The sequence below is a fragment of the Magallana gigas genome, chromosome 2 (assembly GCF_963853765.1).
Source record: "Magallana gigas chromosome 2, xbMagGiga1.1, whole genome shotgun sequence".
Taxonomy (NCBI): Eukaryota; Metazoa; Mollusca; class Bivalvia; order Ostreida; family Ostreidae; genus Magallana; species Magallana gigas.
Genome location: NC_088854.1, coordinates 38,723,918 through 38,751,546, shown reverse-complemented (window position 1 = coordinate 38,751,546; position 27,629 = coordinate 38,723,918). Strand labels below are relative to the sequence as shown.

The 27,629-nt window shown below is 32.8% G+C and overlaps 3 protein-coding genes and 1 long non-coding RNA gene across 8 annotated transcripts; 3 read left to right on the top strand and 1 right to left on the bottom strand.

Annotated features, from left to right (window-relative positions):
- Nucleotides 1–425: 425 nt before the first annotated feature.
- Nucleotides 426–13,118, top strand: LOC117681096 (uncharacterized). 5 transcript variants are annotated; one of them, XM_066076466.1, is made up of 6 exons: nt 426–521; nt 610–663; nt 3,317–3,474; nt 3,639–3,791; nt 4,544–4,590; nt 12,801–13,118. In XM_066076466.1, exons 2-6 carry the CDS (start codon nt 614–616, stop codon nt 12,855–12,857), a joined length of 465 nt encoding a protein of 154 aa, XP_065932538.1. In that variant the 5' UTR covers nt 426–521; nt 610–613; the 3' UTR covers nt 12,858–13,118. The 5 variants fall into 5 exon arrangements, with proteins under 5 accessions (XP_065932538.1, XP_065932537.1, XP_065932540.1 ...); XM_066076465.1 differs by lacking the exon at nt 12,801–13,118 and adding an exon at nt 6,843–7,754 and having other exon boundaries at nt 4,544–4,670; XM_066076468.1 differs by lacking the exon at nt 12,801–13,118 and adding an exon at nt 5,832–6,152 and having other exon boundaries at nt 427–521.
- On the top strand, nt 9,206–24,964 carry LOC117681097 (uncharacterized). Its single transcript, XM_066076469.1, has 6 exons — nt 9,206–9,220; nt 20,824–20,884; nt 22,164–22,291; nt 22,461–22,613; nt 23,442–23,488; nt 24,875–24,964. The coding sequence occupies exons 2-6, from the start codon at nt 20,835–20,837 to the stop codon at nt 24,920–24,922; spliced, it is 426 nt and encodes a 141-aa protein (XP_065932541.1). The 5' UTR covers nt 9,206–9,220; nt 20,824–20,834; the 3' UTR covers nt 24,923–24,964.
- On the top strand, nt 15,430–18,000 carry LOC117684744 (putative nuclease HARBI1). The gene is made up of 4 exons (XM_034458098.2): nt 15,430–15,791; nt 15,952–16,189; nt 16,303–16,560; nt 17,202–18,000. The coding sequence occupies exons 1-4, from the start codon at nt 15,683–15,685 to the stop codon at nt 17,416–17,418; spliced, it is 822 nt and encodes a 273-aa protein (XP_034313989.2). The 5' UTR covers nt 15,430–15,682; the 3' UTR covers nt 17,419–18,000.
- On the bottom strand, nt 17,458–19,188 carry LOC117684745 (uncharacterized). Its single transcript, XR_010710286.1, has 4 exons — nt 18,559–19,188; nt 18,253–18,321; nt 17,994–18,110; nt 17,458–17,571 (listed from the first exon to the last, which is right to left on the bottom strand). It is a non-coding gene; the product is annotated as an uncharacterized lncRNA (long non-coding RNA).
- Nucleotides 24,965–27,629: the final 2,665 nt, after the last annotated feature.

The window sequence follows — 27,629 nt, the reverse complement described above, 5'->3', positions numbered from 1 at the left end:
TGCCTATCAAAGAGTATATATGCAGGATTTGAGTCTCCGAGTTCTGAGTCTCGGAGTCCCTCTCCTGGGTATGATGCATCACTTACTCAAAATACATTCATTCATACATGGCATAAAAGGTTACAAAAGTTATATAAAATATGCAATACATGACTCAATATAGAGTACCAGAGCGATCGTTGCAGACACAGAATCGCCAAATATGACACTTATTTATAAACTCTCAATTTGGATATCATTATGCCCGTATTACATGTATGCACCTGGTTTCATAATATCACTTAGGAATACTACGCAGGGCTACAAGAGTCACAGAGTTCATTCTGTTAGTTATCATTACCCCAATTCAGTGCGCATTATCTAGGTATACATAAGTATCATAATAACCAATATTAAATAATAGCATTTCAAGGTCAGAGCATGACTATCAGTTATTACGCACCTCTTATCGGTTTCCAATAAATAACGGTTGTTCATATAATCTTACTATACCTTTCTACACTCTCTTCCACGTAAAAGAGGTAACACTTTTTGACATTTCCAATAAGCTAATGCATGGAAAACAACCTATTAAACATATCCTCTTATTCTGTCTTACTCAATTTTCAGCAAGATGCTGTTATATTCTGTAGCGTTTGCCGGATTTATTTCCGTAGTACTTTCGTAAGTAGGTTTACCCCAGTACTGTAGAGCAGCATACATTGATCCTCTTTGAACCGAAAATTACAGAATTAGCATACATTAGTAACAATTCAAGATTTTGATTATATGTATGACATAAGAGTCCAAAATGTAGTATTTGAAATTGCTTGAATTTATATCATTAGATTTTTCTTTTTCAAAAAAGTGTATGCACTGAAATGATAATTCAAGGCACAGTGTTTTTATCTGTATGAAAGTTTTGGTAATAACTTTTAAACTGCAATATATGCACAACGCATAACATAATACCGGTATGTACATATGTATGCGAATATTAAACCACGGTATTTACACAATGTGCAATATCACTTTTAAATCAATGCCGTTCCGTTGAGGCCATCCGACCTTCGCCTTAGGGTGAAGATGCGAGAGTGCAAAATTGTGAAAGGGAAAGTGCGATGTATCCCCGAGTACCCAAACTCCGTCACCATAAGCAGAAAACCTCCCGCGTTTCTCTGTAAATTATTTTTTGTGGTTTTTATCATTTGCAATCACTTAATATAATCTGAAACAATATAATTTATAAAATAATTAACAAAAATATTTTTATTTTTATTCAAATAAGCCCTCTGAATACGACGTTTATCACGCGTGCTTATTATATCTTATGAACCTATAGTCTGTCCCAAGATATTTTTGCCGCATATTTTCTTAAATTATTCAATATTTATAAATACCTCTTGGTTCAGACGATGTTCATTCAATAGTATGAAAAAATTCCAAGAGTTCCCCTTTGAAACGCCCCCTCTAGCTTGTCGGGTATCAGTACACGGCTAAAAATAAAAAGTCTACGAGGTTTTTCCATTGCCAAGGAGATGAAGACGCCCGGATGATAACGTTGAAAAATTGCGCGAGGGGCCCCGAGTATTTCCGAATGGAGAAAAGATGTCGACATTCTCCATTATAAATCTCCGTAGGAAATCTGTTTTCGTTCCTGTGAATTTTTACGAGGGAAAAATGATAATGTGTGAATGAAGTTATCTTGGGAATTTTCCCTTTCATCGATTTTAATTGCACTTCAGTCACAGGTATGTGTATTTTTATTAAAAATCGTTCAAATATGCAGCATAAATATCTTGGGACAGACTATAGCTCCGTCACCCACATGCTCTATGATATGGCAGGGAGTGAAGACACATTAACAATTTAGCTAAAACTCCATTTGTATCTAGGCCAAGTTATGATAAGTAAAAATGGTACTTACAATATAAATTGTATTTAATTTCATGGAAATGAAATGATCGCCAAAATAAAAAATGGGTCCATGTAACAACAATTACAATGGTCTTTTCAGAATGTATGGATGCCGTTTGATTTATGTCCTTACATATTTCAAATATTTTATATCATTAATTAATATATAACTTATCACATTATTTATTTATTACATTTTTAGAAATGTAACATATTCTAAATAGCGATATACCGGATATATCTGTAACCCTGTATAAGGCAAAAGTATCGGCATGAGCGATTTGACGTTATCATCAAGAGTAGTGCATAGAGGCTATTGCGGACTGAAAAAAAATGTATTAATTACCTTAATCCAAGATGTATTACAAGTTTCATCTTGACCTCTCTTGAAATGACTGTCCACCGTAAATGATCGAATGGGCCTGCATGTCAGAAATATCGATATTTTAGTGCACCCGTGAAATTTTTTTAGCTGATTTCACGCTATTAATGGTGCATAAAATGAACAAGGTTTAATTCTGTTATTTTTGACACATTCTTAAATTTAACCGTTGCAAATTGTTGACATTTGATTAAAGATTTTTGACATGCAAAAAATGACGTCTTCGCTTATATTTCTTTCTCTTGGTTAATAACATATAATTTGATGCAGGTATGCCGAATGCTCTCGAATGTTTTTGCGCTAGACAGTGTGGCGGCCATCATGCTTACTATGAAAGTTCATAAGTACTTTACTAAGTTATCTGACATATCTTTTAACAAATGCTGGTTAAGCCTCATTATTATGTACTCCATATAAAATACAATGCCCGCCATAATGTTTGGCTCTTCCAAACTTCTGTCAATTACAAAATATGAACCAGTTTGCATACCTTAGTTCAATACCGTGGTTTTAGTAAAGAAACATTTATACTTTATCATAGGACAAAATGTTTGGTTTCATAGTTGTTAAGTATATTTCATCAAATATCGTCTTTTTTTTGCAGACGCCATTTTTTATATATCGCTTTTGCACCTTTGCACCTTCGCGCTACGCTTTTGCATCTGCGCACTTTCGCTCCTTTGACTGCGCACCATCGCACTTTTGCCTTCGCAGCTTTGCACTCTCTCATCTTTGCCCTATAGGCAAAAGTGCAGAGGTCGAATTGGCCCAACGGAACATCAAAAAACTATGCCAGAGTATTTTTTTTACAACTCATAACAATTTACGAAATCAGATAACTTTTGAACCAAGGCATATGCGCAACGCTAGAATAACCACTGATTTTTGATCAGAATTTACACCCATTTTTATAATAACATTAACTAACTGAAGAAAAAAAACTTTCATTGTTTAAATAACACATTTTGTTTCTTTTTTAATTTCTAATAAAGTTTTGTAGAGTTGAGTTTTTTGCACAACTTGACCTTTTTGGTACAGTAATGGACACTCCAAACCGAAGAGTCTAAGTCAAGATCAATATAATTACATCGCTCAAGATGTGGACAGGAGCTTTGATTTGGTTGATGTCAACCCTAAGGACGGCAGTCTACAATACCAGGAGCTTAGCATGGCATTCGCTTATATAGACACTAATAGTAATACAGTTTTATGATTTCAAATCGAAGAACCGTGCAATATAAGAAAACATGAGAAACTTAAAACATTATCATCCAACATGTTTCCTTACTAATCGATTTTAATTGGGTTTTTTTTTTAATTTTATAAATTTTTTTTTTTAAACAAAATTTGTCTACTGCAGACGATGGCGTGCTATCATTTGAGGAATACCTCAAGGTTACAAGCTCTGAACCAATTCAGCGAGACATCTTCAACCACTACGATACAAACAGAGATGGAGTCCTTCAGAAAACAGAATATGTTGACACTCCATTCAGGGCAATGGACCCCAATGGTTAGCCAATAGATGATTTGTAAATTTCATCCCGTTTTGCTAACGTTAATTAACGTTTTGAGATTCAATGAGTTAATTGATTATGCAAAACTGCAAGGCTTTTAACTTTACAATTTGTCATCTATGATATCTTTTATGAAAGAAAAAATTGTTCCTTTAAACAGATATGCATTTAATCTTTGAAACTACATGTACCTTTGGACGAATTTCTTTGCATTTGCTTCACTTCTAGTAAATCGTGTTACAAAATTGTCTTATAAAATATTAAATTTTTAATAATGGAGTGATTAAAAAATGAAACGAACTTTTTCAGAAAAAATGTTTTATTTCTGTCAATACGTATTTTCCAAAAAGACAATGATTAGGTATCAGTAATTATTGATCTACATTATTCAATATGATGCTTATAGACATTATTGCCCGAAACTAAAATAGTTCTCTGAATGAATTTGATGCATTACGAAATAAAGTAATTTTTTTGAATATAGAACACTTGAAATTAACATCCATCTAAATGTATATAATTCGAGATAATTGACATATGTTAACGTGGGATAAATACATGTAGGTGGAATTAAAAAACAATAAGATTGATAGAAATGATGGTAATATTGGTTCCTGGTACCTAGCGAGTTAATCAGAAATTAAACATAAATTTAGCACTAAGTAATGAGAGCTTGATATCTGTCATTTACCGTGACATGTAATATGATTTGTTCGAATTTGAAAAGATTTTGTCTGATATTTTACAGGGGACAACGTAGTGACAAGACATGATTATGTTAACTTCTACACCAATGTAAGTAATCTAGCAACTAACTTATTATTCATTGGAAAAATTGAAAGGTTGCTTGATATAACTTAAACATATTGTATAAGGTAAACAATGGAGTTTGTTCAAATCATAATCAGATTTCTACTGCTTCGTAAATATATCTGTACCATATCCGTATTTCAACTCGAACAGAAGTGTAACTTTTGTAGTCTTTCTTTATTTAGGATTTCTTTAGGGTAGGTTGGGACCACAGTTAGGGTTTGATGTTAAACATAGGAATAAAGAAAGACTACAAAAGTTACACTTCTGTTCGAGTTGAAATACGGATATGGTACAGCAGTAGAAATCTGACAACGACGGTATACTGAATTTTGACGTCAAGGCGGCGCAGCGATTATACATCAAATTGGTGGAAATTTTGGAAAAAACCTTTTCAGGGCACCCAATTGCTTTAACAAAAAATATACGATGGCAAGGGATATAGGGCTTCGGTTTATTGTCTTCTTTTACTAATTGTTTAGCTAGAATTCAGACAAAGTGACTAAATATCAAGTACCTTTTGCACACTAAATGATGTCAACACTTCTAAAATATGTACAAAGAATGACTGCAGGAGACATTTCACAGTTATTTTACTTTCGGTTAGAAATAACCCGATTTTTTTTCTCACAAAAATCAAGAATGGAGAGAATATGTGAATGTTGACATCTTGTAATGTAAACAAAGAGATGAAAAATAAGGAATTAATTCTTATATCCTTTTGTTTGTTTGGTGTTTAAAACAAAGAATCAATGAGAAGCGTTAAAACGACGTTGCGGTAAGTTTGCGGTTGCGCCAGGTCACTGGACGAAGGGAAGATGGCCCGTTTACCAGGAATAATCAAATCATTCCATGGACACGAAACTTTTCACATTGATAAACTTTATCTGTACTTAACTGTACTGTATTGTATGTATTGTATGTAATGCATGTATGTATGTATTTTACATTACAAATGATAGAGTACAATGTGTTTAAAACATGTCCGATTTTAGTCAACTAACAACCTTCAGAATTTTCTTCTTTTCTGTTAATTTTCCGCATCAATGCATAAACGAAGCACTCTTGTTGGTGTTAAATATTTCATTAATTTGTTTTATTTTTTCATTATTGATAGGAACAATTAGTGTTCATTAACGTATAGAATTAAGTGCTTAAGAAATTTGAACAAAGTACTGATTTGGTTTGAAAAACGTGTAACTATCTTTTCTTTATATTTCTTATAGGTTATATATAATATTCTACAGCAGCAGCCGCAGCTCGGACAGATTGGACGTTAGGGATCCTTTACACCTGGACTGTGTTTTACTAAAGAACTAACGACTTACAACCAACATTATGAATACTAATTAATCACAAACTATTCAATTTTTTGTTCTTTTATCTGTGAAGTATAATTATGGATATCAAAAATGTTGTAAAAAAATGGTTTTAATAAAAATTTGTTCCTTAAAGATTATTCCATTAAACTGAATATGTTTACGACTTTGTCGTAAGTTCTTTAGTAAAACGCAGTCCATACACTTAAAATAAAATTATGAATTCAAGTGACTTTAATTCTTGATTTATGTATGTCGTAAAATTTTCAAGCCAAGAGCAATTTGAAATAAGGGCAACCCTTGACTTTTTTTTGTATATTCTTGACTTATAAGAATATGTAGTTAAGTATGACGTAGTTTTCTCCAAGTTAATAACTCTGGTCGCTTTATAAAGGTAAAACTGGTGAAACACCCTATTTTGATTTCAAGTCCGTTTCACCCAGATGCTCTTTTTGCGCAACGCTATGAAGCTTTGTGGGGAGAGAGAGAGTGGAGAGAGAGAGAGAGAGAGAGAGAGAGAGAGAGAGAGAGAGAGAAAGAGAGAGAGAGAGAGAGAAAGAAAGAGAGATTTTTCTCGTAATCTCAACAAGAGAAAATAAAAAATAAAACAATACTGATTGATTGAAGTCATTATCTTAAGACGTCATCTGAAAACAAGAAGTTAATGTTTTTTCAGCATGCGCTTTATATAAATGACAAGTTTTTGCGATTTATTTTACTTTTTTAGTCTGATTAAAATTTAAATCTTGCCGAGCGACCATTGAGGAAAAACTACAGTCGTTGGAATTTTGATGTCTTAATTGTTCTTTCGACAGGTTGTACTCACTCTAAACTATTGTTTTAACATAATTTTTTAATGCAATAAGTGTGCCGTCATTTCTTTTGACAACCAACAACGATCCTAAAGTATTGTATAAGGTAAACAATGGAGTTTGTTCAAATCATAATCCCAAGGGTAGGTTGGGACCACAGTTAGGGTTTGATGTTAAACATAGGAATAAAGAAAGACTACAAAAGTTACACTTCTGTTCGAGTTGAAATACGGATATGGTACAGATATATTTACGAAGCAGTAGAAATCTGACAACGACGGTATACTGAATTTTAACGTCAAGGCGGCGCAGCGATTATACATCAAATTGGTGGAAATTTTGGAAAAAACCTTTTCAGGGCAACCAATTGCTTTAACAAAAAATATACGATGGCAAGGGATATAGGGCTTCGGTTTATTGTCTTCTTTTACTAATTGTTTAGCTAGAATTCAGACAAAGTGACTAAATATCAAGTACCTTTTGCACACTAAATGATGTCAACACTTCTAAAATATGTACAAAGAATGACTGCAGGAGACATTTCACAGTCATTTTACTTTCGGTTAGAAATAACCCGTTTTTTTTTCACAAAAATCAAGAATGGAGAGAATATGTGAATGTTGACATCTTGTAATGTAAACAAAAAGATGAAAAATAAGGAATTAATTCTTATATCCTTTTGTTTGTTTGGTGTTTAAAACAAAGAATCAATGAGAAGCGTTAAAACGACGTTGCGGTAAGTTTGCGGTTGCGCCAGGTCACTGGACGAAGGCAAGATGGCCCGTTTACCAGGAATAATCAAATCATTCCATGGACACGAAACTTTTCACATTGATAAACTCTATCTGTACTTAACTGTACTGTTCTGTATTGTATGTATTGTATGTAATGCATGTATGTATGTATTTTACACTACAAATGATAGAGTACAATGTGTTAAAAACATGTCCGATTTTAGTCAACTAACAACCTTCAGAATTGTCTTCTTTTCTGTTAATTTTCCGCATCAATGCATAAACGAAGCACTCTTGTTGGTGTTAAATATTTCATTAGTTTGTTTTATTTTTTCATTATTGATAGGAACAATTAGTGTTCATTAACGTCTAGAATTAAGTGCTTAAGAAATTTGAACAAAGTACTGGTTTGGTTTGAAAAATGTGTAACTATCTTTTCTTTATATTTCTTATAGGTTATATATAATATTCTACAGCAGCAGCCGCAGCTCGGACAGATTGGACGTTAGGGATCCTTTACACCTGGACTGTGTTTTACTAAAGAACTAACGACTTACAACCAACATTATGAATACTAATTAATCACAAACTATTCAATTTTTTGTTCTTTTATCTGTGAAGTATAATTATGGATATCAAAAATGTTGTAAAAAAATGGTTTTAATAAAAATTTGTTCCTTAAAGATTATTCCATTAAACTGAATATGTTTACGACTTTGTCGTAAGCTCTTTTGTAGAACGCAGTCCATACACTTAAAATAAAATTATGAATTCAAGTGACTTTAATTCTTGATTTATGTATGTCGTAAAATTTTCAAGCCAAGATCAATTTGAAATAAGGGCAACCCTTGACTTTTTTTTAGTATATTCTTGACTTATAAGAATATGTAGTTAAGTATGACGTAGTTTTCTCCAAGTTAATACCTCTGGTCGCTTTATAAAGGTAAAACTGGTGAAACATCCTTTTTTGATTTCAAGTCCGTTTCACCCAGATGCTCTTTTTGCGCAACGCTATGAAGCTTTGTGAGAGAGAGAGAGAGAGAGAGAGAGAGAGAGAGAGAGAGAGAGAGAGAGATTTTTCCCGTAATCTCAACAAGAGAAAATAAAAAATAAAACAATACTGATTGATTGAAGTCATTATCTTAAGACATCATCTGAAAACAAGAAGTTAATGTTTTTTCAGCATGCACTTTATATAAATGACAAGTTTTTGCGATTTATTTTACTTTTTTAGTCTGATTAAAATTCAAATCTTGCCGAGCGACCATTGAGGAAGAACTACAGTCGTTGGAATTTTGATGTCTTAATTGTTCTTTCGACAGGTTGTACTCACTCTAAACTATTGTTTTAACATAATTTTTGAATGCAATAAGTGTGCCGTCATTTCTTTTGACAACCAACAACGATCCTAAAGTCAACCAAACCCGAAGTGCCCATGATATACATGTGGCATAGACCCAGGTCTCGGGTCGAAACCAGAAGTTTATATTGCTACATCATTTTTTACCACTCGGAAGTTAGATGAAAGTCAGCCACCCCAACAGCAAGACAAACGAATGGGTTTATTTTATATGATCAAAATACTGCTTGAACATTTAAAGATTTGGGTCCGAGTATACTATTCCTGTTTATTCTAAAAAAAACCAACCCAAGTCTTATTGTGTTTTCTTATCTAATTTGCAATATTATAAAAGTGCCAGATGAGTATAAACCGCTCCGAAACATGAACTACTAGTATTCAGAACTACTAGTAAGTGTGCGGAATATTCACTTTATTGATGCTGTTCTTCGTTTTGATATTAACCTATATAAATATTTTTATATTGTATTTTTGAGCATTTATATTATACATTTAGAAACTTGGTTTTAACAGCCTTGAAATTCATTGTGCCAATTATTAACCTAGATATTACACAACTCTTATCGCTTTCCAATAAATAACGGTTGTTCATGCAATCTTACTATACCTTTCTACAATCTCTTCCAAAAAAGAGGTAACACTTTTTTAAGAATTCAATATGCCAATGCATTGAAAGCAACCTATTAAACATAGTATCTTATTCTTTGTTACTCAATTTTCAGCAGGATGCAGTTACACGTTGTGGCGTTTGCGGGTTTTATCTCCACAGTGCTCTCGTAAGTAGGTTTACCTAATAATATTGTAAAACAACATAGATTGATCCTTTCTAAACGGAAAATTACAGGATAAGCATACATTAGTAACCATACAAGATTTTGATTACATGTATGATATAAGAGTCCAAAGTGTAGATTTTGAAATTGAATAAATTTATATCATTAGATATATCTGTTACAAAAAGGTAAGGGAGCGATATAGCAGTATCGCTACTTTGCCTTCGCAACCCAGCACTTTCGCCATAGCACCTTTGCCTTTTGAATTTGCCGTCGCATCTTCGCACTTTCGCTCCTTCGACTTCGCACCTTTGCACTATTGCCTTCGCAACTTTGCACTCTCTCTTCTTCGCCCTATAGGCAAAAAGGCAAATGTCGAAGTTGCCCCAACGGAACACCATAAAACCATGCCAGAGTATATTTACATCTCATAACAATTTACTTAAAGAGATTTTGCGATAACTTTTAAACCACGGCATGTGCGCAATGCTAGAATAACCAAATATTTTCGATCAGAATTTACACACAATTTCATAATCACATTGACTAAATAACTTTCATTGTTTAACAATCACATTTTTATTCTTTTTTATGTCTGATAAAGTTTTGTCGAGTTGAGTTTTTTCACAACTTGACCTTCTTGGTACAGTAATGGACACTCCAAACCGAAGATTTAATTTTCTTTCAGTCAAAGTCAATATGATGTCATTGCTCAAGCCGTGGACAAGACCTTTGATTTGGTTGATTTCAACCCCAAGGACGGCCATGTGCAATACCAGGAGCTTAGCATGGGATTCGATTATATAGACACCAATGGTAATAGAATTTTATCTTTCAAATCGAAGAAACCGCGCAATGTATAAAAACATGAGAAAATTAAAACATTATCATCCAACATTGTTTTTTTATTAATCAATTTTAATTGTTTTTTTTTTAAATTTATATATCATTTTTCAAAAAATAAAATTCGTCTACTGCAGACGATGGCGTGTTATCATTTGAGGAATACATCAAGGTTACAAACTCTGAACCAATTCAGCGAGACATCTTCAACCACTACGATACAAACAAAGATGGAGTCCTTCAGAAAACAGAATATGTTGACACTCCATTTAGGGCAATGGACCCCAATGGTTAGCCAATAGATGACTAGTACATTTCATCCCATTTTGCTAACGTAAATTAACGTTTTGAGATTTAATGAGTAAATTGATTATGCAAAACTGCAAGGTTTTTAAACTATACAATTGGTCATCTATGATATCTGTTAGAAAAGATAAAATTGTTCCTTTCAAACAAATATGCATTAAATTTTTGAAACTACCTTTGCATGAATTTCTTTGCATTTGCTTCACTTCTTGTAAATCGTGTTACAAAAATGTCTTTATATTAAATTTTAATAATGAAGTTATTTAAAGATGAAGCAAATTTTTCAAAAAAATGTTGTATTTCTGTCAATACATATTTTCCTAAAAGATAATGACTAGTTATCAATAATTATTGGTCTACATTATTCAATAGGATACTTAAAGACAATATCGCACAAAACTAAAATAGTTCTTTGAATGAATTTGATGGATTACGAAATCAAGTAATTTCTTTGAATATAGAACACCTGAAATTAACATCCATCTAAATGCAATTCGAGACAATTGACTATTTACTATACATGTGTAAGCGTAGGGTAAATACATGTAGGTGGAGTAAGAAAACAATAAGATTGATAGAAATGATGGTAATTTAGGTTCCTGGTACCTAGCGAGTTAATCAGAAATTAAACATAAATCTAGCACCAAGTAATGAGAGCATGATATCTATGATTTTCCGTGACAGTTTACAGCAGTTGTATCATCTTATATGATTTGTTCGAATTTTAAAGGTTTTGTCTGATATTTTACAGGGGACAACGTAGTGACAAGACATGATTATGATCACTTCTACACCAATGTAAGTAATCTAGTAACTAACTTATTAATTCATTTGAAAAAATCAAAGGTTGCTTTATTTAACTTAAACATATTGTTTAAGGTAAACAATTGAGGTTATTCAAATCATAATCCCGAAGGTAGGTTGGGACCACAAATACGGTTTGATGTTAAACATAGGAATAAAGAAAGAAAATCTTTTTTTCTACAAAATCAATCAGTCAGTAAAGCTGAAACTTGTGTGGAAGCAGCCTGGGGTTAGTGTAGATTTACGAATTATCATGATCGCCAGGGGTAGGATCGGGCCTCATTGAAGAGGATGGGGTGAATTTTTAATTTAACATTGGAACAATACACAAAAATCTTTAAAAATCTTCTTAAGAATCATATCACCAGAAAAGCTGACAATTGTGTAAAAGCATCTCTAGGTAGTGTAGAATCAAATTGATTTAAATCATGATCCCCGTTAAAGTGGGACCAGAATGTGGGGGGGGGGGGGGTTAGATTTTTACATAGGAATTAATCGATATCAATCTTGATCAATAAAGTTTAAACTTGCATGGAAGCGTCCACAGGTTGTGTAGATTGAAATTTCTTGAAAAATATTTTTAAACAAGATTTACTCTACTTGATCGGCATATATTTTGTGTTTGATCAGTTATGGTTATCGTTACTTAGGTGAGCAATGTGGCCAATAGGCCTCTTATTTTTTGTAGTTGTAATCATAGTGCATTTTTTGAGGATTTTTTTGGTTTAAACTTCCTGACACTTTCTTCGTATGATGTGTTAATGATACATTCATTAACAAATCTAAAGAAATCGTAAGATATTAACTTTACCTAGCGTTAAATTACATGGCCTAAAATTAAAATATTTTTAAAAAGTGTGTGTGTGTGTGTGTGTGTGTGTGTGTGTGTGTGTGTGTGTGTGTGTGTGTGTGTGTGTGTGTGTGTGTGTGTGTGTGTGTGTGTGTGTGTGTGTGTGTGTGTGTGTGTGTGTTTAGCATTACAAATGATAGAGTACAATGTGTTTAAAAAATTTCCGATTTGAGTCAACTAACAACCTTAAGAATTTTCTTCTTATCTGTTAATTTTTCTGCATAAATGCATAAATGAAGCACTCTTGTTGGTGTTTAATATTTTATTATTTTTTCATAAAAGATAAGAACAGTGAGTGTTCATTTATGTCTAGAATTAAGTGCTTAAGAAATTTGAACAATGTACTGATTTGGTTTGAAAACGTGTAACTATCTTTTCTTTATATTTCTTATAGATGGTATATCATATTGTACAGCAGCAGCAGCTGCAGCACGGACAATTTGGACGTTAGGGATCCTGTACACCTGGACTGTGTTTTACTAAAGAACTTACGACTTGCAACAAAAATAATGACTGCTTATTAATCACAAACTAATCAATTTTTTGTTCTAATATCTGTAGAGTATAATTATGGATATCAAAAAAGTTGTAAAAATTGGTTTTATAAAAAATTTGTTTCTTTAAAGATTATTCTATGAAACTGAAAATGTTTAGGACTTTGTCGTAAGTTCTTTTGTAAAACGCAGTCCATACACTTAAAATAAAATTATGAATTCAAATGACTTTAATTTTTGTTTTATGTATGTCGTAAAATTTTCAAGCCAAGAGCAATTTGAAATAAGGGCAACCCTTGACTTTTTTTTAGTATATTCTTCACTTATAAGAATATGTAGTTTAGTATGACGTAGTTTTCTCCAAGTTAATACCTCTGGTAGCTTAATAAAGGTGAAACTGGTGAAACACGCAATTTTAATTTCAAGTCCGTTTCACCCAGATGCTCTTTTTGCGCAACGCTATGAAGCTTTGTGGAGAGAGAGAGAGAGAGAGAGAGAGAGAGAGAGAGAGAGAGAGAGAGAGAGAGAGAGAAGTAAATCAGTGTTTTTCTGGTTCCGATATCACAAACATAACTTAAGTCAAATCTCTGACTTTAGTCTGAGTTTTCTCTCCAACTATTTGTGTGTTTTTTCCCCTCAAATCTGAGAAAACATAGCAGACTTAAGTCAAATCTCAAATATGTATATGTCATAAACATCATAAATACCGTATTATTTTGTTTGAATGTTCATTTCGTAGATCTATTCCAATCAATAATCAGTGTATATGCAATATTTCATGCAGGTGTGATAATTTTTTTTTTTCATTAAAAGATAATAATTTTGGCGGAGTTATCTCCCTTGACAAAAATGTAAACAAAGGAAACTAATTCATTCGTTTGTGTTAAATGGAATAACTGTGCAGTGAATCTTTCTAATGATATAAAGGTAACCATAATGTAAATAATGTATTTTTTTGTTTTCTATATATTATGATAGATCATGTTGTTATGTAATCTATATTTAGCATAACAAAGTTTCAATTTCATGACTGATTAACATTTTATGACTCTTGTTAATTTAATCCGATTTTCCCCTTTAAATACATAAGCAGATGATTGTTTTTATTGAGAATCAATAGAAAAAAATATATAGAAGTTTTAAGAGGCCGCTTGAGACTATGAATATTCTTGACTCAGCTTAGTAAAAAATTCAGATCAGTTGAGAATTGACTAAGTTTGTTTCCTGAAACGTAATTTGAGAAAAATCTCAGCTGAAAAATTCTCAGGATTTGAGAATAAACTTAGGTAAAAACTGAAGTTTTTTTGTGAATTCAGAGCAAGGACACCGAACACGTGACTATCATTGCAATGACGCTTTGATGTGCTAACTGTATCATGACGTCTATATTGATTTGATCGTATGATGCTATGACGTCGTTTATCCATTATGACGTCACACATGATTTGATAGATCTTTTTTCCGTACTTAATGGCTCTAAAGTAGTCATTTTCACAACATGAGTTGGGGTAAATTAACATTGTTAATTTTAGAAATGTAAATATAAAAAATCATTTTATTTATTTTACTTTTTTAGTCTGATAAAAACTTTAAATCTTGCCGACCGACCATTGAGGAAAAACTACAATCGTTGGAATTTTGGTGTCTTCATTGTTCTTTCGACAGGTTGTACTGACTCTAAACTATTGTTTTAACATGAATTTTAAATGCAATAAGTGTGCCGTCATTTCTTTTGACAACCAACAACGATCCTAAAGTCAAACAAACACGAAGTGTCCACGATATGGCAAAGACCCAGGTCTTGGGTCGAAACCAGGGGCCCGTTTCTCAAAAAGGCCTACGTCCAGGCGTAAGCTTAGTCCAGACTAAATCAGGGACTAAACTCTAAAACCAGACTAAGTTGCGTTTCACAAAAAGGCGGAACTTTAGTCGGGACTAAAGTTGGGTTTAAATCTACACCTGCTTATGGGTAGGCGTAAGTTGTTAGTCCGTATACAAAAATGGCGACGTTGTTGATTTTGAGGCGGAGACGAAGACAAAAAGAGAGAATTTATAATGACAGGACGAACTGTTTATTGACATATGACGACAAGGACCTCATAGAGAGGTATCGGTTTCCTCGCTACGTCATAGAACGACTGATTAACGACGTTGAGCCGCTCAACTTACAGGGCCCATGCTCTCCCTGTTCATACACAGGTATACACGTTATTAAAAATAAACAAATGTATAAATGTTTCATTGTTGTATTTCATATTTGTAAATATTGTGAACAATTAATGCTTTATCATATTAATTGAAGAGATTTATAATTTGATTTAGATTTTATTTGACAGTTAAGATAATGGAATGACAAATTTATTATATACTAGTATTTATTACATGAAAATTTTACAGAAAGCAGAGAGAGAGAGAGAGAGAGAGAGAGAGAGAGAGTTAATTTATAAACAATAAAGAACACGTTATAATGTTAACTTTAAAAATTACAGTAAGAACAGGCATGATGTAACCGGGGGAGGAGACGGGAGCATCCCCCCTCCAAACATTTTTGGGTGTCCTAATTTATTTATATATATAGAAAAATATTTTATGTGTGAACTGCCCCTTCACTATGCATAATGATTTCCTTTTTTTTGGCTTGTCAAAATATTTTGTGAAAACTAGCAAAGACTGGTCCCGCTACTTTGAAAAGCGATAAGAAAAAAAAAATAAATATGTAAATATATACGCCAATGATTTTTTATTGCATGACAAGTGTCTTGTTATATTTGATTCATGATACATGCAGGTTCTAGTAACCCTAAGGTATTTGTCGAAGGGTGATTTTTTCTCGGAGGTTGGAGACTTGCATGGCATATCAAGACCCTCAGTTTCACGCATTATTCACAATGGTATGAATAAAATTCTAATATCTTAATCAAACAAACAAGATGCTGTGCATGCATACTGTCTATATCATAAAATACAAAACAAAATACATGTATTCTTTTTTTAACAACACTATAGTATTGCGATCTATAGTTTATTTTTTTTTCATTAAATTTACAATAGTGTGCTTGGCCATCAACACTAAGGTGAAGAACATCTCGTTTCCCGACAATCCCCGCGATTTGAGGGAAATAAAGAACCATTTTCACGCCATAGCCAGAATCCCCAACTGTGTGGGTGCCGTGGATGGAACTCTAATACCCATCAAAGGCATGAGTGGGCTAGAGGATATATATGCATATGTATGCAGAAAAAGCTTTCACGCCCTAAATATACAGGCAGTGTCAAATGCTAGGATGAGGTTCGAATTTTACAAATAACTGAACACTTTTTAACAAATCGAACCGAATTCCTATATTAAATCATAAAATCACATATTGTTCTGACATGTACATTTATTAATTTTATCAAAAGATTCCTACATCTCAACGCATGCTTCCCGGGATCCTCCCATGATGCCTTTGTTTTGTCTAACTCTGGACTTCCAACACGAATTACATCATTACCCGAGGGAGGATGGTTACTCGGGGACTCCGGGTACCCGTTGAAGAACTGGTTAATTACACCCTTTGCCACTCCGCGGAACGATGAGGAACGCAAGTTCAATGACGCACACGGGAGAACTAGGGTGGTTGTTGAAAGGGCTTTTGGTGTCCTAAAATCTAGATTCAGGTACAACCGTTCTAGCTTAACGTTGTCCGCTTCTCAGTCATGTTCGATACATGCCCTAAAATATCCGATATTTTTTATTGGTAACATAGATTTTGATTTTTAGACTGAAATATTTGTATGCGAGTATCTCGATTTGGAGGGAGGGTCAGGGATGCAGACCCCCCCCCCTCTCTGGTAAATTCAAATTTCTTTAAATCTACATTATAAAATTACCAAAAATATGTCTAAGACCCCCCCCCCTCCGGCAAACTCTAATTACAGTCGAACCCCTCACCCCTGGAAATATATTTTCTGGATCTGCGCATGATTTGGCAGTCAGTTTTAAATAACCCACGGCTCAGTGGTATCACGGAGTTATTTAAAAGTACAAAGAATAAAAAGTATGCGGCTATTTTATTTAAAATACTAGAATAACATTTAAAGGAAATACTGTATCACATTTTTAAAAATGAAAACCATACTTTTATGCTGACAACCCTAACATTCTTTAAATTAATTTCTTGCATTGCAGTTTATATTTATTTTATTTTCAAATAGATTAATGGTGCTGTGTTTCACTTTCATTGTAATATTTAAAAGGTGTAAAATGTTATGCTTCAATTTTAAGTACTCATATTATTATTTTTTCCTTTTCAAACAAGGTGCCTTCATAAATCAGGAGGATCTTTGCCATTCTCTTCTCTAAAATGCTCCCGGGTTATCGAGACCTGTTTCAGGCTCCACAACATGGCAATCGACCAAAGGGTACCACTGAGGGAAGGGAGCCGTGTCGTCAACGTTAACCACAACGCTATCTGCAATGACATTGCCCAACCTACTGCTCAACAAACAAGACAATGTATTGCAGAACTTTTATGAAAATCAGAATACATAATTATTTTATTAGTTTAGCTTCCAAAGCTGTAGCAATTCTCTCAAGTGCTGCTGCTTTCCTTGCCTCGACTGCATTCCTCTGTCTCTTCACTTCTACAAGACTCATGACAGCTTCATCTTCTGTGTTCGTTCTTTTCTCTAAAATCACATTATTTTTTATTTAGAAACTAAAATATTTTTAATGGGTTTATATCATCCTAATTCATAAATAAGCATATAAAGATTTAAAATTTAATTAATTATATGTATGCAGAGAGAGAGAGAGAGAGAGAGAGAGAGAGAGAGAGAGAGAGAGAGAGAGAGAGAGAGAGAGAGAGAATTATTTTCTTTGTAATTAGCAGTCACATTATCACTTGACTTAATTTGCTTAATTTTTTGCTAATGTATGTCCATCTTTCTTTATTCATTATGAATTGTTTGACTTGTTTTAAAACATGCAGACTTTAAATATCTTTATCAAATATATACATTCAATGGACATTTGTGTTCTAAGTTTATTAAATATTTTATTTTCCATAAAATGAATTGAAATAGTGCACATATTACAATACTGAACTTACTTGGAGCAGCTTTCCCTCTAGGGCGAGCATGTTGTGAGGCACTTGATGTGTCCTCCGCGGTGAGGGTCTCACTGGGACCGGGCTCCAAAGTTTCCGCCGGTATGTCCACTTCATACACTATAAATAAACAGTATACTTTAAAAAAAATGAAATATCAAAAAAAGAATAGTAGAATTGTGTTGGTATATAAATCAGAACAATTCAAATTATGATAAAAGGGGTGTAATACTTTTATTAATTATTTTAGAATGATATTTACCTATAAAAGGATCTACAATTGATTCCTGTGATTGTTGCTCAGTGGAATCAACTGGTTTTTCAGCACATGCTGAAATAATGAAACAAATAAATATCAAAGTTAAGAAAAATCCTACCTTCAAAACAGTCAGGGACTGAAACAATAAGCATGATTTTTTTCTTTTATGCATTACAGGAAAAATTACGTATTTGATTTTCATATCGTGAAATAGAAATGTGCACAAAATATGCATAAAAATTATAAGCAACATTTGGATTAATATAATTTAATTAATTAGCCTGCATAAAATAATGAAATTGAAATTACATGTGTCTAGATCAGTGTCAACGGCTCCTTCTAAACCGACGATACTCTCCTCGGGAATAAGTGTCAATACCAGTGAATAGATTTATATTTTTCCATTATATCAATATATACTTTGTATGCAAACTTTACAACCAATATGTGATATAGATAAAAGGAAATAAGTTTGCTATCGAATAACAAGAAATGGCTAATTACACAAGTATGAATAATGAACCAACAAACCTCCATTTCCCATGGTTTGAACTCTACATTTGGCGGAGGACCTCCCCCTGTCTTTCTTTGTCCCTGCTTCCTTGCAGCTTCCTTCTTTTTAACCCTTAGTTTGATGTCTTTCCACCTCTTTTTCACATCGTCTACGTCTCTTGTTCCACATGTGATGGATTCAGAATTTATTCTATATAAAAATGTTTTTATTGTTTACTCAGATTTATGAAATTCTTATTTATAGTATATGTGATGCATTAATGTCCTTAGATGCACCAGAACAGGGAGACCCCCTTCATTCTTGGCTATAAAAAATTTCCTCTTTTTGAAAATAAGTATAATCATTAAAAATAATATAATGATAGATAATATTTAGGTGACAGTAGCTTAACGAAACGAAGGGTTAGAATTTTTAAATTGCATTTTCTTAGTCTCTTCCTCTTAGTTTCTCTCTCTCTCCCTCTCTCTCTCTCTCTCTCTCTCTCTCTCTCTCTCTCCTCTCTCTCTCTCTCTCTCTCTCTCTCTCTTATGTTATGTCTTTTATGTTCGTTTAGGTTTATATCATTTTAAATAATTTTGATATTTTGATGAACGCAACAATTGAATGAACACAAACATTCGTCACAACTTACTGGTTTGTTATTTCTGCCCAGACAGTCTTCTTGTTTTCAGATGTTACACTTCTTGAAAATTTCGAAAACAAAATTTCACGGTTTTCGACGGCCAGGGTTGCAAGTCTCTGTGTATCTTCTTCATTCCAATTTGGTTTTCTTTTTGAAATTTTCCCCTTTTTACTACTTTCGCCTTCCATTTTTTTTGTGTCGCAGACGATTATTGTTTGATTAGTGCGCAAGTGCATGTAGATTACAATCTAGTGCAATATACATTTATACGTTTGCTGTAATTGTAATTTACATGACATTTTTGTTTTGTGTTTAACATAATACCATTGTTTTTGTTTCTTTAAAATATATAATATATGTTTACAAAATTTAATTACGTATATGCATTGTGATATAGCGGGATTTTTTTATTATATATTGGGAATGGCTTGGGATTGGGTGTATTCAATTTTTTGCCCCCCCCCCCCCCGAAAAAATGTAACGATTTATAGGTGACGGCAACTTTACTAAACGGAGGATTATTGTGTTTAACTCTCTGCTTTACCATTGGAAGACGTATGGTTTTTTTTTTAGCTGTAATGGTTTTATATAAAACAAACTAACAAATATGAGTGCATATTTATTTTTAATAAGAAAATTGATCCGCCACTTATTATCATAGTCTCCAACCAAATGAAAAATTATCTGCGCATGCTTAGTACCAAACATAAAGGACTAACTTTATTTGGCATTTAAACCCAAAGTTAGGCTGCTTTCAGAAACGCAACTTAGGCCCGACTAAATTTTGGCGTAACAAAGTTAGTCGGACTAACTTAGGCCCAAATCTAGACCTTTTTGAGAAACGGGCCCCAGAAGTTTATATTGATACATCATTTTTTTACCACTCGGCATTAGATGGAAGTCAGCCACCTCAATAGAAAGACAAACGATGGTTTTATTTATATGATTAATATACTGTTTTAACATTTAAAGCTTTTGGTCAGTGTATTCTATTCCTGTTTATTCTAAAAAAAAAAAACTAGTCTAATTGTGTTTTCTTATCTAATTTGTAATAATATAAAAGTGCCAGATGAGTATTATCAGTTCTGAAACATGAAGTACTAGTATTCAGAACTACTGGTAAGTGTGCGGAATATTCACTTTATTGATGCTGTTCTTGGTTTTGATATTAACCTATATTTTTTTTATATTGTATTTTTGCGCAATTATATTATATATTAAGAAACTTTGTTTTAACGGCCTTGAAATTTATTGTGCCAATTATTCACCTAGATATTACACAACTCTTATCACTTTCCAATAAATAACGGTTGTTCTTACAATCTTACCATACCTTTCTACAATCTCTTCCACGTAAAAGAGGTAACACTTTTTGACGAATTCAATATGTCAATGCATTGAAAGCAACCTATTAAACATCTTATTCTGTGTTACTCAGTTTTCAGGAGGATGCAGTTACATGCTGTAGCGTTTGCCGGTTTTATCTCCGTTGTACTTTCGTAAGTAGGTTTACCTCAGTATTGTAGAACAACATAGATTAATCCTTTCTAAACGGAAAATTACAGGATAAGCAAATCCTGGTAACAATACAAGATTTTGATTACTTGTATGACATTAGAGTCCAAAAAGTAGTATTTAAAATTGCTTAAATTTATATCATTAGATTTCTGTTCAAAGAAATTTATTCACAGGAAAGATAATTCAAGGCACAGTGTTTTTGTCGGTATGAAAGTTTTGGTAATAACTTTTAAACCACAGTATATGCACAACACATAACATAATACCGGTATGTACATATATATGCGAATATTAAACAACAGCATATACACAGCACATATTGCAATATGCGATATCCCTTTAAAATCAATGCTGTTCCTTTAGAGCAACTCCGAAATTTGCACTTTCGCATATAGGGTGAAGATGCAAGAGTGCGAAATTGTGAAAAGGAAAGTGTGAAGTAACGAAGGTGAACTAGCGAAAAGTCCAAGTTGCGAAGGCGAAAGTGCAAAAATGCAAGGGCAAAGGAACGATCTACTATCGCTCTTTTGCCATGGCACTCCTTTGCCTTCGCATATTTTTCTTTCTCTTGGTTGAGGTTTGCAATTGCTGGTTAAGCCTTATTAATATGTAGTCCATATAAAATGCAATGTCCGCTATAATATGTGTGCTCTTCCAAACTTCTGTCAATTTCAAAATATGAACCAGTTTTCAGACCTTAGTTCAATAACATGGTTTAAATAAAGAAACATTTGAATTTTATCATAGGACAAAATGTTTACTTTGTTAGTTGTTAAACATGTTTGATCAAAATGTCGTCTTTTTTATGCAAGCGCCATTTTCAATATTTGTATTTCACCTTTGCACCTTCGCGCTTCGCAGCGCATCTGCGAACTTTCGCTCCTTTGACTGCGCACCTTCGCACTTTTGCACTTTTGCATCTTCGCCCTATAGGCAATAGTGCAAAGGTTAAGTTAGCCCCAACAGAACATCAAAACACAATGCCAGAGAATTTTTACAAGTCAACAATTTACAAAATGAGAATCGGCGATAACCTTTAAACAACGGCATATGCGCAACGCTAGAATAACCATTGATTTTCTAACTGAAGAAAAAAAACTTTCATTGTTTAAATTACACATTTTATCTCTCTCTCTCTCTCTCTCTCTCTCTCTCTCTCTTATTTCTTATCAAGTTTTGTAGAGTTGAGTTTATTCATATATTTTCCTACCTGGTACAGTAATGGACATTTCAAATCGACCATTGATGGTATTCTTTTAGTCAAAGTCACCATCATGACATTGCTTTAGCTGTGGATAAGACCTTTGATTGGGTTGATTTCAACCCCAAGGACGGTAACCTACAATACCAGGAGCTTAGCATGGGATTCGATTATATAGACACTAATGGTAATACAATTTTATCATTTCAAATTGAAGAACCGTGCAATATAAGAAAACATGAGAAACTTAAAAACATGATTTATTACCCAACATTATTTCTTTATTAATTGATTTTAATCGTTATTTTTTCTTGTTTTATAAAATATTTTTTAGATATAAAATTTGTATACTGCAGATGATGGCGTGCTTTCATTTGAGGAATACATCAATGTTACAAACTCTGAACCAATTCAGCGAGACATCTTCAACCACTACGATACAAACAAAGATGGAGTCCTTCAGAAAACAGAATATGTTGACACTCCATTCAGGGCAATGGACCACAATGGTTAGCTAATACATGTAGATGACTTGTACATCTCATCCCGTTTTGCTAACGTTAATTAACGTTTTGAGATCCAATGAGTAAATTGATTGTGCAAGACTGCAAGGATTATAACTATACAAGTGGTCATCTAAGATATCTATTATACTATTAATAGTAATAGTTAAAATCGTTCCTTTCAAGCAAATTTGCATTTATTCTTTGAAACTATTTTTTGCATTTGCTTCACTTCTTGTAAATCATTTAAATCTTGTAAGTTAAGAGATAAATACATTAGATTTTCAATAACGGAGTTATTTAAAAATGAAATGAACTTTTCAGACAAAATTGTTGTATTTCGATCAATACATATTTTCCAAAAAAGATAACAGATTCGCAGTTTATCATAACTACTATTTAATGTTTAGTTATAAGTATAAGTAAATAATGGACTACGATATTCAAGGTGATACTTATCGACATAAATACAAAAAAAACTACACGAGTTCTTTGAATGAATTTAATGCATTACGAAGTAAACTAATTTCTTTGGATATAGAACACCTGAAGTTGAAATCCACCTATTAAATGTGATTCGAGACAATTGACTATTTACTATACATGTAATAGCGTAGAGAAAATAAGTGGAATTAGAAAACAATTAGATTGATGGTTATATTGATACATGGTACCTACAGAGTTAATAAGAAATTAAACATAAATCTAGTACCAAGTAATGAGAGCATGATACTTGTCAAACTGTGCACGGCGTATTATTATAGAGTAAAACACAGTTGTATCATCTAATATGATTTGTTTGAATTTGAAAAGATTTTATCTGATATTTGACAGGGGACAACGTAGTGACAAGACATGATTACGATCACTTCTACACCAATGTAAGTAAACTACTAACTAATCTATTATATTCATTTGAAAAAAAATCAAACGTTGCTTGTTTTGATTTAAACACATTGAATTAGGTGTAAAATAATGGAGTTTGCTCAAATCATAATCCCAAGGGTAGGTTTAGACCACATTTGGGGTTTGAAATTTTACTTAGGAATAAAGAGAGAAACTCTTTTTTGTCTACAAAATCAATTGACTAGTAAAGCTGAAACATATTTGGAAGCATCTAAATGGTAGTGTAGATTTAAGTTACCTCCATGGGTAGGATGGGGCCTCAATGAAGGGAAAGGGGTTATTTTTACATTTACATAGGAATAACAGACAATTTTTTTTAAATTTTCTTAAAAATCATTTCACCAGAGAGGCTGATACTTGTGTCAAAGCATTGTCAGGTAGTGTAGATTCACGTTTGTTCAAATCATAATCCCCGTGTATAGGATGGAACTACAATGTGTGGGGAGGGGGGGGGGGGGGTAACTTTTTACATAGGAAATAATCGATATAAATCTTTGAACATCTTCTCAAAACCATTTGGCCAGAAAAGTTGAAACTTGTATGGAAGCATCATCAGGTTGTGTAAATTTAAATTTGTTTAAATTTACTCTACTTAATCGCCATGTATTTTTTGTTTGATCAGCTACGGCTATTGTTGCTTAGTTGACAAATGTGGCAAAAGGGCCTCTTGTTTTTGTATGTGCAATCATTGTGCATTTTTTAAAGATCTGTATGCGTAAACTAACAGACACATTCTTCATATGATGTGTTCATAAAACATTCTTTAAATCTAACGACAACAAAGACAACAAATCTAAAGAAACTGTAAGATATATATTTTGAAATATGTTCGCCCTTACCTAGCATCAAATTACTTGGCCTAAAATAAATATATTTTTTAAAAATGTATGTATACATGAATTTTGCATTGCAAAATTAAAATGAAAGAACCGGAATGATATAATACAATGTGTTTAAAAAAGTTCTGATTGTCTAAACAAGTATAATAGCCTCCTTCGGAATTTGCTTACTTTCTGTTAATTTTTCTTGATTAATGCATAGATGCAGCTCTCTCTCTCTCTCTCTCTCTCTCTCTCTCTCTCTCTCTCTCTCAAATGCTTTTGAAATTAGAAAGCGCCATTAACATCATTTATTATCGAATTTAATTTAATCATTTAGTTATTATCTTTTGAATATCATGTTCAGAAAAAAGAACTTTGATAAGCTACTCTCTCTCTCTCTCTCTCTCTCTCTCTCTCTCTCTCTCTCTCTCTCTCTCTCTCTCTCTCTGTATACTTTTCTTCATTATTTTAAAAAGTTGAAGAAAGTATTGATTTGGTTTTTAAAAAAGAGTAACTATCTTTTCTTTATATTTTTTATAGATGGTTCATCATATTCTACAGCAGCAGCACGGACATAATGGACGTTAGGGATTACATGTACACCTGAAAATAAATGATGAATATTTCAAATGAACTTGAGTCTTGTTTCGTACATTTTGTCTAAAATAAACGTAAAATTGAAAAGTCAAAAGAAATTTCCAATAAGGACAACCCTTGTCCTTTTTAGTCTCTTTTAGAGAGAGAGAGAGAGAGAGAGAGAGAGAGAGAGAGAGAGAGAGAGAGAGAGAGAGAGAGAGAGAGAGAGAGAGAGAGAAATAGAGAGAGAGAGAGAGAGAGAGAGAGAGAGAGAGAGAGAGAGAGAGTAGCTTATCAAAGTTCTTTTTTCTGAACATATTATTCTAAAGATAATAACTAAATGATTAAATTAAATTCGATAATAAATGATGTTAATGGTGCTTTCTAATTTTAAAAGCGTTTAAAACAAACACCAAATAGATTTACGTATTAAGATATGAATAATCATGCTGATATTTGGAATCACCTGAAACAAAGTATTTTTTGACTCAATTAAGTGTCCAATTCTTGATGTTGCTATACTTGACATTATTCTTATTTTTCAATTAGCGTTGATAAGTTTCATGTTCCCCCCACCAAAAAAATAATGTTCGATTCGACTCGACAAGAAAATGAGTATAATGCTTGATGTAATTTGTGGCATTCATTTTCCCGTATTATTTAATGCAGAACGAAAATCTATACGCTGGGTGTTTTTTTTTATTATTAGAGTTGCTACGTTTTCCCTAAAGCTTAATAGGGTTCAGTGTACTGCAGTTGAAGAGTTAACTTTATTGTGATAAAATTATTCATATACGTTCATTTGATACCCTTTTTCAGTTTTCAAGAAGAATCTCTCGATAAATTACGAGGCATATTTCTGTGTCAAAGACCTTTGTGTTTATTTTCCTTATTGTCGGGGTGACTGATTTCTACGTGCACTTTCAAATAATTTAGAACTATGCACTGACCTTGTCCTCAGGTTGCGACCCGAACCCTTGCCTGTTGCTGAATATCACAAACACTTCCGGTTTGGTTGAATTTCGCTTAGAGCTTTTGGATTGTTTTAAGCTGTTGATGGAAATAATGTTACACTTATGAAAGTGAAACAATTATATCAAAATAACGTTTCCTTTGGACTGCTTTATTTTTTTTAAACAATTTTGAGGACAAAATAAACAGCAAATTTAAAGTCACCGAAAACTCATATCAATCACAAAAAAGTGTCAATTATGTTAAGCAAGCGCAGAAAAATATGGAGGGTAATCATGTTCAAAAACTTGTAAATCCGAATATGCAATCGTGTTGATGTGTGAGCCTGAGCATGAATATGTGTAATTCTGGTCGTGTAACCTATAAAACTTGGGCATAAACACGTGTAAGATTTGACTCAGTTCCTTCATATGGAGAAATCACGTACACTTTATATGTCACGTGACACTGTTCTCATTAATATTTATGTCTTCAAATTGTCTCCCTTACGAATGAAAATTACATACCTTTTATGTATGAAATTTGTGTTATTACGTCAAAACTTTCATTTTTTGAATGAGAACATGTGTTTAGGCAATGCATTGATTATCTGTGTATGTTTTTGTCACCACAATCAGTGATTCACACTTAAAATTCACTTTGAATACCTCTCTATCCAACCATAGATAATCTATAAATATGACTTTACCGGCTAAAATGAGTAAATAAATAGATAAACAGCCAAAAATATCAGCTTGAAACCGAATAAAATTATAAAATGAAAAAATTCATTCAATTTATAACGATAATTCTTAATCAAAAATATGCAATATGCCTAATGATTCAATATAAAGACTGTATAAATGCCTAGTTGCAAGTCCGATGGCTTACTGAGAAAGTCTTGAAAATGCTAAATTGGAAGTAAAAAGGAACCGACAAGACTTTTTTAATTTGAGTCTAAATTTCTGACACAACTAGTTTGCAATGTAAACTTTGTAAATATATGAGGAACTACTTTACCTATGAATGGCAAGTATTTTAAAAATAATTCCAAAATCCCTTCATGACGCCTTTCAACACTAAAACACACTTTATTCCTACAACGCCCCGCTTCGATATTTCAGATTCAAAAGGAACCGCCATCTCAATATCTAATGTAAACAAAACAAGCACATTCCAATCCCGGATGATGTAAATGACAGAACCAAATGAGAAGAACATATTTCCGAAATACTTATTTTTTATAATTTGTGATTTTTCTCATTCCTTTCTATATATTCTATTGTAATGAAAATCGCCATTGTGATAACAATATGGCCGCTATGCAAATTAGTAAAATGTACACCATTTCTCCATATGTCGCATGATGCACATTTTGCAACTTTATTGTTTACATTAGTTAATTAAACCTTCAACTTTGCACACTTTCAATCCGTAGTTTCTGCGTTTGTAACTTCAGGCTCGGCAATAGCACATCTGACATGATACAAATTGACAAATGTAAAGTCTACAAGTTTGTCGAATTTTGACATGACCTTATATGGCAACTGCCTTTGCTGCGGGAAAAGGCATGCCGTAACCGCCGGACCGGAATGAACGAAAAATAAACATATTCAGCTTAACTGTTGCAATAAGCTTTTAATGAACGACACCTTTTCTATCGAAAACACCGGTATTATTTTTAGAAAAAAAAATTGAGGTGTGATTGAAACTGGTCCAAACAGGAAGAGGTTCATGTAGAAAAAAATCGTTGCCGATGTGACGAATG

Excerpts from the sequence above, each read along its gene's own strand:
- LOC117681096 (XM_034444235.2), top strand. The coding sequence starts at position 9,421 with ATGCAATCTTACTATACCTTTCTACAATCTCTTCCAAAAAAGAG. Across the intron at positions 10,420-10,583 it reads CGATTATATAGACACCAATG|ACGATGGCGTGTTATCATTT; the intron begins GTAATAGAATTT and ends CGTCTACTGCAG. Across the intron at positions 10,737-11,503 it reads TAGGGCAATGGACCCCAATG|GGGACAACGTAGTGACAAGA; the intron begins GTTAGCCAATAG and ends GATATTTTACAG.
- LOC117684744 (XM_034458098.2), top strand. The coding sequence starts at position 15,683 with ATGCAGGTTCTAGTAACCCTAAGGTATTTGTCGAAGGGTGATTTTTTC. Across the intron at positions 15,792-15,951 it reads TTCACGCATTATTCACAATG|TGTGCTTGGCCATCAACACT; the intron begins GTATGAATAAAA and ends AATTTACAATAG. Across the intron at positions 16,561-17,201 it reads GTCCTAAAATCTAGATTCAG|GTGCCTTCATAAATCAGGAG; the intron begins GTACAACCGTTC and ends TTTTCAAACAAG.
- LOC117681097 (XM_066076469.1), top strand. The coding sequence starts at position 20,835 with ATGCAGTTACATGCTGTAGCGTTTGCCGGTTTTATCTCCGTTGTACTT. Across the intron at positions 20,885-22,163 it reads TTTATCTCCGTTGTACTTTC|TCAAAGTCACCATCATGACA; the intron begins GTAAGTAGGTTT and ends GTATTCTTTTAG. Across the intron at positions 23,489-24,874 it reads ACGATCACTTCTACACCAAT|ATGGTTCATCATATTCTACA; the intron begins GTAAGTAAACTA and ends TATTTTTTATAG.